General features: G+C 40.8%; 1 protein-coding gene across 1 annotated transcript in view; it reads left to right on the forward strand.

Moving 5' to 3' along the window:
- The first annotated feature begins 878 nt into the window (after window positions 1–878).
- The window catches only part of LOC111722688 (binder of sperm protein homolog 2-like), a 15,948-nt gene continuing 7,805 nt past the window's right edge, over window positions 879–9,021 (forward strand). Inside the window, exons 1-4 of the mRNA XM_023509033.1 lie at window positions 879–962; window positions 4,119–4,151; window positions 5,324–5,464; window positions 5,711–5,858. Coding sequence (XP_023364801.1) covers window positions 905–962; window positions 4,119–4,151; window positions 5,324–5,464; window positions 5,711–5,858 — 380 coding nt within the window. The 5' untranslated portion in view covers window positions 879–904. The remainder of the gene's footprint in view (window positions 963–4,118; window positions 4,152–5,323; window positions 5,465–5,710; window positions 5,859–9,021) is intronic.

The following is a 9,021-nucleotide window of genomic DNA, read 5'->3' on the forward strand; positions in this document are numbered from 1 at the left end:
AAATGCGCTTCTAGGCACTGTCTGGTCCCCATATGGTTGTTTGTGGGCATCATTAAAATGATGTCTGAAAGACCTCAGCACAGACAGACGCTGATGAATGTGAGCCCCTCCCTTCTCTGCCCTGTCATGCTGCACATGAGTCTCCATGAGGGTCCCCAAGACCCACTTTCTTCATCCCAATTGCCCTGAGGTCCTGTAGGCCGGCTGCATTTAGGGATATGCATACCCCCCTGTATGAATATTCATTCTTCCAACATACTCTATCTTTCTTCTCCCTCCCCCTATAGTGCTTTTGCCTCTTCTGTCCTCCCAGGTCCCTTTAGAAATGGTGACATGGAAAAAAATTAAAATGGACCATGATGCCCACAAGTGGGAACTAGAATTAAGATCTGACCTTCTTTCCATTTGCTGGCAGGATGCCTGGCCTCTGTGAACCTTCCCCATCCTGGGGACTAAAATTGACTTTGCTTTTGTCTCTGGACTTTCATTAAAAAAAAAAAATCGTGGGAGCAACTGATATGAAAGTCTTAGATAGAACAGTGGTTCTCAAACTTTAGCAAGCAGAGGACTTTTCTGGAGGGCTTACTACACGTTACAGAACAGGTGGCTGACCCCACCTGTAGTGTTTCAGCTGGTCTAGGGTGGGGTTAGAAATTTCTAAGCAGTTTCCTACAAGGGTGGTAGTGCTGGTCCAGAGGTCACACTTTGAGAACACTGCTACAGAACATTCTAAGATGGATGTTCCTGATTTTTCTAAATATCCTGAGGTTTAGAGAAAAGGGAGAAAGCACTGTAAAGTAAGTCTGTGAGAAAAAGCCAGAGTAGGAGGGGCAGAAATGGGAGAGTATAAAATCAGAAGTGACTGTTCACTAAGGTGCATGCCACCTGTAGGCAGTCAGAAGGGATGAGAAATCTGGTGCGCTGGCTGTCACTGGCTGTCTGTATATATAGACTGAATGCAGGTGAGGCAGCAAGGTGGGCAAGGATGGGAGGAGGAGAGGACAGAGCAAGAAGGGGTTGAGACAGGCAGAGAACAGGTTCTATTAACTGGGCATGATGTCTTTTGAGTAGAGCATAGTGATTGGTGCAGAACGAAGGATTCAGAAAGTCTTGGGTTCAGCTTCTGGTTTTTCCTTTCATAAAGGCAAATAACTTTGCTCTCTCTGAGACTCAGCCCTTACATCTATATAAGAGTAATAATAATCTTTAAGAGAGAAGGATCTTATTATGCTTTGTTTTGGAAAGCTCCCCAAAGTCTGTTGTTAAGGAAGCAAGGTACAAAATACACAGCTTACAGATTAAGCTATCCTTTGTGTAAAAAAAGAAAAAAAAAAAAAGGAGTAAAACGTTAGGAATATCTGCTTGCTTGGGTGTTCCTAGAATCTCTACAGGTTTCACAAGAATTATATCAATAATTTGTGGAGAGGATAGCAGTATGAAGGGTCAGAGATAGCTGGGAGGATTTATGTTTTCCCTTGCAACACTCAAATTTGAATTGTTTCCCAGGAAAACAAATAAATTCAGTAAAGAACAAGTGATCTGTGTCTGTTATACCCATTGTGAGGATTAAAGTAGAAAAAAGGTGAAGAAAGTCCAGTAGAACTGCCAATATTTTCTAGCCTGCCTCTGCAGGAACACATGGGAGCTATCATCATTGCAGCCAGGGAGAATGCACACCACACTGTGTTTGAGGGGGAGGTCTGGGTAAGAAGCTGTTGGAAAGAAACTGTTTTACAACTAGGGCTTTAGTTGGGTGATTTGGGGTGGGAGACTTAAGAAAGCAGGTGTTTGTTCAAGATTGGATGTTGTCTGAAAGAGGAGGACAATTCTGTGACTGGGTATCTAAAGAAATCTTAGCTATGGGGAAGGCTACTAGAGCCAGAGAAAGTTTAACCAGGGAAGAAGCAGCAATGACCCATTTACGTGGAGCTAGGAAAGGTGTTGGGTAACGTGTGGGTTGCAGGGGGACCTTGTACTAGCCTGTGTTTACACAAAATTCTTAGGCAACCTTGCTTTATCTCATTGGACTGTGATTTCTGAGTAACCTCTTGTGACATTATTATTCTGTAAGCTTGTTGTTGTTCACTAGGAGAATAATATGGCCAGTGCTGAGTGCCAGGTCAGCTTTCCAGATGCCAGGGCTGCCTTTTATCTTCCTTCTTAGAACACAGCAGGCATTGTTAAGGCTTCCATCAGTGGTGGTGGTGGTGGTGAAGGTGTTATGTCTTCAACATTGCTTGATAAGTTGATGGAGGAGGAGGAAGGCCAAATGGCAAAAATGGTGATGTTTGGCCAGAGAGGTGATGAACAAAGACATATAAAGCACAATGGCAGAGAACCTGGAAGGATTTGATTGTGTTCAGCAATATCAGTAGAGGAAATAGCAAAGGGGCACTTCTGGGGACACCAGGGTCTGAAAGAGCCCAGTTCCTGGAATCAAACAGAGCTGAGTGTGAGCCTAAGCTGAACCTGCTTTTGGCTTTGTGGACAAAACACACATGAAAGTCTCCTCTGCTCTTTCATCTGTAAAATGAGGAGAAGATTATAGAGATTAAAGACAAGGATGAAAAATTATAAAGATTAGTCATTAGAATCCAATGTACTCAATTCTAATATGAAGCCAGTAGATGATGTAATACATACCCTCACAAGAGAAAAATTCAAATCAATTCAAGGTGGGGGGCAAGGGAATGAGGAAGAGGGGAGGGGGACTGGGGTTATGATATATGGCACACCTCTATGGGGCAAGACACAATTATAAGAGGATGTTACCTAAAAAATGCAATCAGTATAACCTAATTCTTTGTACCTTCAATGAACCTCAAATGATTAAAAAAAAAAAAAAAGATTAGTCATTGTGTTGGACAAAGCCATGAGCTCCATGACTGGGCAAAGTTGAAAACTCACCCAGAAAGCACCTCTAATCTTGGCATTTATTACAAAACATTGGTACCTGTGACTCGAACCTAAAATGACTGCCACCAGCTGCACTCAGAGGAGTTTTGGCTTTATGGTAACATTCCCACAAAGTTTCTGGGACCAGAATACCTGAATACTTACTGGCTTTGAGTAAGTGATTTCCCTCCCTAAGCCTCCATTTTTGTATCTAGGTACAAAATGGAGATTATGATAATACATGTATAAATAACATGTATCACTGTATGTAATATATAATAATATAACATACAATATAATAATAATATAACAATACCAACAGCCTATGAATTAGCATCTTCAAAGGTAAAGAAAGTGAAGCACAAAAGGACTGATTAATTCCCTCTCATAGACAAGTGGCACTTGCAATGAAATATTGATCTTGTGTTTATAGTTGATTGAGTACCTGAAATACATCCTGAAAAAAAAGCAAAGCATAGCTTAATGGTTCAGAAAAGTCTATATAATCAAGACTTGTTGAGTTTACACCTAATTCCCTAATTCATTAGTCTTGTGCCTTTTTGGCCTAAATTTTCATATCTGTAAGACTTGGGGGGTTAGGATCAGGAGTGAGAAGCAAGTTATACATTCTAATCTCTCCCTCCTGACCCTGTTGAGAAGATAAGACAGCTCCTGGAACAAAGCAAATTCCAAATAAACATCAGTTATTGTTAATAGACAGAGGCTCTGCACGTGGTGTTGGAACAGAGGCACTCCCTATAAAATGTGGTCAAGGAGGATAAAAGAGTACAATTTTCTAGGAGGCACAAAAAAAAGAAAAAATCACTGAGGCTTCTGGGAACATTCAAATAGGTTGTTTTCCTGAAAGGTTGGGATGTGGGTTAAAACCAGAATGTTCCATCCAAACTTCCAAATTTTGAAATTTCATTGAATAAATGAAAGCTAGGTGATGTTGATAAGTGGCTTTACTCTAACTTAATGAAAAGCCTGTGGAATATGTGGAATAGACACAGTTCCTATCTGAATAAATGAGCTTTCTTGAGTAGATGCAAAATCTCCCAGTTGAAAGTGTTCATAGTCATCAAAGGTGTCGTATTGTGGATGTTTTCACAACAGAACAGTTGGCTACATGAATTTCAAGGAAATGCCAACAGCCATTATTCTGGGAATGAAGTATTTTAGGAGGGGGTTTACATTTTACTCATATTTGTTTTTTCTTTCAGACCTGATTTCCCATTTACACCCCCCATTTCAAGGTAAGAAGACTATCTTTTTATTTGTTAGTATTTCAAATGTGCCTCCCCACCCTTTAAACAATATTACATTCCTGAAAATCCCTTGCATTTTCTTGCCATTTCACCCTTTCCTTTGCTATTCTTTTGGCATGAAAGGCTCTCCCAGGACATGGCATGCAAATGATATATTTCAAGATCTTAAAAAAAAAAAAAGAGGGCAGGGGTGGCACCTGTGGCTCAAAGGAGTAAGGTGCCAGCCCCATATGCCAGAGGTGGTGGGTTCAAACCTAGCCCCGGCCAAAAAGAAAAAAAAAAGAGGGCAGCCCAAATGAAAGTAAAGTCAAAAAAGAAGTGACTATTCCTCCAAATGCAAAAACAAACAAACAGTATCACAATACTGGAAGTATGGAAAAGCAGGGAGTTAGGACACTCCCAACGTATCATACTAACTCTCTAGCAAGGGATCACAAACAAAATGAATGGGCCACATTCATAGCCATATTGGGCTGCCTGCAGCCTGAGGGCCACAGGTTGAACATCGCCCTGCTTACACACAGAAAAAAAAAATTAGCCAGGTGCACACACTTGTAGTCCTAGCTACTCAAGATGTTGAGGCAGGATAATCACCTGAACCTATGAATTCAAGGCTGCAGTGAGCCATAGTCACACAACTGTACTACAGTTGGGGTGACAGAGCAAGATGCTGCCACCCCCGCAAAAAAGAAAAAAAAAGAATAATCATTCTCCTTGCAGCATAAAGAGCAGGTGGAACAAATAGGTTGGGCACATGAGTCATTGCTGTAGTCAAAGCAAGGCAAGACCTTGGGTGGTGATAAAGTATGGTAGGGAAGTGGAGAGCTTTGAGAGATATTTAGGAGCTAACTTTGGCAGGCTAACAGATGTATTTTTCTAGCAGAGAGGGAGAAGAGAGACGCTACGGGAAACTCCAGAGTTTTGGCTTGGGAAAATCAGATGCTAGAAGACTTCCATAAAAAGGAAGCCAGCAATTCCATCCTGCTTCCAGCTCTGCACTGAAATAAGGCTTCCTTTGATATCTGCTTATGTTTTTGCCACACATAGAAAAGGCTGTTGGTGAGACCAGCTACATGTGGACATAAGGAGTATGGGTGATTGGGCATTTGAAAGTGCCTTTGTAAGCTTGCCCTACATTTAGCATGTATTCTCTTTTCCAGTTATTTCTACACATCCCTGTGTCTTTCCATTTACCTATGGCGATGTAACCTACTACAGTTGCATCTCTGTCCACAGTGACTTTGATTGGTGCTCTTTTGACAAAGAATTCCGAGGCAGGTGGCGATATTGCACAATGAGCGGTGAGTGTCCTATGGTGAGCTGCCTTGGGTGCCCAGGACCCAAGAAGAAGATGATAGCAGTTCGCTGCTTGGTTTATGGTGGCAGGTAGACTTGAATTTGAATCCTGACTTTTCTACATCATTTTAACTGCTTTTGAAAACAATTCGTTGTGGTAGGAAAAGGATGATGCACTGTTGGCAATGATTACTTGTAAGACTGTCTATGTTCATCCTCCTCCTTCTCCCCCTACCTTCTTTTATCTGCAGATCCTCCCCGGTGTGTCTTTCCCTTCTTATTCAGACAAAAACTCTATAATGAATGTACCAAGGATGGCTATATTTTGGATCGGAGTTGGTGTTCATTGACAGGCGATTACAACAAAGATGGGAAATGGAAGCAGTGTTCTCCTAACAAGTAAGATAGCTGGGGAGGGATAGAAGGGGGGTTGTCTCTTATGCATCTGTTAAAGTGGGAACCCTCTGAATTAATGATAGGAGAAGCTTGGGATCTAGATTATCTGACAATGGCTTAGAGCATGGTCAGCAAACACTTCCTTTGAAGGGCCTGATTTCCAGTAAATATTTTAGTCTTAGTGAGCCATATGTCTCTGTCAATTCTGCTCTTCTTGTGGCACAAAAGCAGTGACAGACAATAAAACAATGTGTACAATGTCCATTATTTGGGTTATGCACATAATTAAAGCCCAGACTTCACTACTGTGCTATATGTCCATGTAATAAAATTGCTCTCATAAACCTTAAATTTATACAAACATTTTTAAAAAGTAAATGTGACCCATGTTCCAGTAAAATTTTATTCGAGGGCCCTGAAATATGAATCTTATATAATGTTCAAGAATCAAAAAATAATAGTCATGATTATTTATTTATTTATTTTGAGGCTAACCATTTAAAAGTGAGAAAACTATTTGCTCGTGGGCTGTATGAAGACAGATGGTAGGTTGGTTTAAGCCTCTGGGCCCTACTTATCAGGGCCCTGCTTAGATGATCTGTCCTTGATGACAGGCTGATGAAGAAATATATAAGTTTTGGGCAGTGCTTGTGGCTCGAGGAGTAAGGCGCTGGCCCCATATATTGGAGGTGGGTTCAAACCTGGTCAAGGCCAAAGAAAGAAAGAAAGAAAGAAATATATATGTTTCCATCGAAAAGAAGATGAAGGTAGGAGAAAAGCATGGTCAGCAGACATTGGAGAGACCACCCATCTCAAGGCTGTTGTATTATGTAGTCAGGATTTAGCTGAGTGCTCAAAACACTCTGATCACTGCACTGAGTACTTCCTGAACAGCATCTCATGCAACCTTTGTCATGACCTCAGGCAGTGATTACAGGAATCCTTACACCCACAAAAAAAATAAATAAATAAATAAGGAGACAGGCTTAGGAGTCAGGCTACACCCCAAACCAGGTGTCAAATCCCATCATGTGAATGAGACATTATACAGAGGCCACTTAGGACCAGACTCCATTGAATGACCCCCTCCTAGAGGCTATCTTGGGCTTTTCATTCATTGTCTTTTTTCCATCAAAATTGCTGTATTATGGATGTGGAAGTGAACACTGAGAGCTGGAGTGTCTTAGCTGATCATACTCTAAGAGATGAAGCCTCAACCATGCCCTACACTCAGTAGTAGTTGAAGTCAGTAATCATGACTACTTCCAGCTCTCTGCATTTTTCTAAATTCATAGAATGGCCATGGTGACCCACCCATCCCCTCTACTTGGGATGCTGAGGCAGGAGGATCACTTGAGCTCAGAATCTGGAGGTTATGGTGAGCTATGAGTGCACCAATGCATTCTAGTCAGTTTGATACAGCAAAACCACACCTAAAATCAAACCAAACCAAAAAAAAAAAAACAAAACAAAAACCGAAAATGAAAATAAACTTCATAGAGTTATTCATTTGAGAATATCTTTGGGGTTTTCACAACAAAAGTGCCACAGAGATAAAGATGCCTAGATTTCTGCCTGCAATCTGCTGGATTTTATCTGTATCTAAGCTAATAGTTTTCCCCTATATACATTGTTTTGTCTGTTTTTTTTCTTGAGACAGAGTCTCATGCTGTTACCCAGGCTAGAGTGCTATGGCATCACCCTACCTCATAGCAACCTCAAATTCCTATGCTCAAGTGATCTTCCTGCCTCAGACTTCTCAACAGCTGGGACTATAGGCACATACCATGACACCCAGCTATTTTTTGTATTTTTAGTAGAGATGGGGGGTCACACACTTGCTCAGGCTGGTCTCAAACTCCTGAGCTCAAGAAATACTTTTGTTTGGCTTCTTAGAGTGCTAGGATTGTAAGTGTGAGCCACCACCCTCGGCCTTCCCTGTATACATTGTGATCTTCTTTGTATTCATCTTTCTTTTTGGGTCTCCAGAAATGAACCAGACATAGCAACTGTTTTGCTTAATGTATGCCTATAGTTCCATTTCCACTCTCTGGCTTTATTGAGCCTTTAATTTTCTCTGGAATTTTGGCTAATGGTCATTTATTCCTGGACTGATGCTGACTTATTTCAAGATGCTGATGACAGATAATAATTGTAAGATGACAGGGAGCCTCTCTGGTTTTCACACCTGGCTTTCTGTTGCATGATACTCATCTGCAGCTTTTACTAAACTGAAAACCTAATCTCCTTGAACACCTCCATCAGCGCTCTTGGATGAGTAGATACATTGTCAGTAAGCAGTACTATTTTGAAAGAGAAATCTATCGGCATTGATTTCTCTTCCCTAGCTATGAAAGTTTTAGATAGATGGAATCTTATTCCAACTGAAGACTGTTTTGCTACACTAAAAATCTACTGTTTACGTTACACACCTTCATCCATGATACTTAGCTAGATCTTCTGGACAACTTCTACATCAACACTTGCTGCTTTCCCTTGCACTTTTATGTGGCAGAAATGGCTTCTATTCTTTTTTTTCTTTTTAATTTAATTTTATTATTTATTTATTTATTTGCAGTTTTTGGCCAGGGCTGGATATGAACCCACCACCTCTGGCATATGGGGCCAGTGCCCTACTCCGTTGAGCCACAGGCACTGCCCAGCTTTTATTCTTAAGCCTCAGGAACCAACCTCTGCTGGCTTCAAAGTTTTCTTCTGCAGCTTCCTCACCTCTCTTAGCTTTCACTGAATTGAAGAGAGTTAGGACCTTGCTCTGGATTAGACTTTGGTTTAAAAAAATGTTGAGGTTGGTTTGATTTTCTATCCAGACCACTCAAGCTCTCCACATCAGTCATAAGTCTGTTTTATAGTGTATGTTTTCACTGGAATAGCACTTTTAATTTCCTTTCATAAAATTTCCTTTGCATTCTCAGCTTGGGTAATTGGCATAAGAAGCCTAGCTTTTAGCCTGTCTTGGTTTTCTTTCTTCTTCTTTTTTAAAAATAGAATAGTAACTATGTACATTAATGCACTTCTGGGGTACAGTGTGGGGTTTTCACACACAATCCAAAACACTTCCATCAAACTGGTTAACAAAGCCTTCATGTAATTTTCTTAGTTATTGTGTTAAAACGTTCATATTCTACTCTTAGAAAGATTCCCTTGT

The sequence above is a fragment of the Otolemur garnettii genome, unplaced genomic scaffold, assembly GCF_000181295.1.
Source record: "Otolemur garnettii isolate 467f Iridium unplaced genomic scaffold, OtoGar3 scaffold00317, whole genome shotgun sequence".
NCBI lineage: Eukaryota > Metazoa > Chordata > Mammalia > Primates > Galagidae > Otolemur > Otolemur garnettii.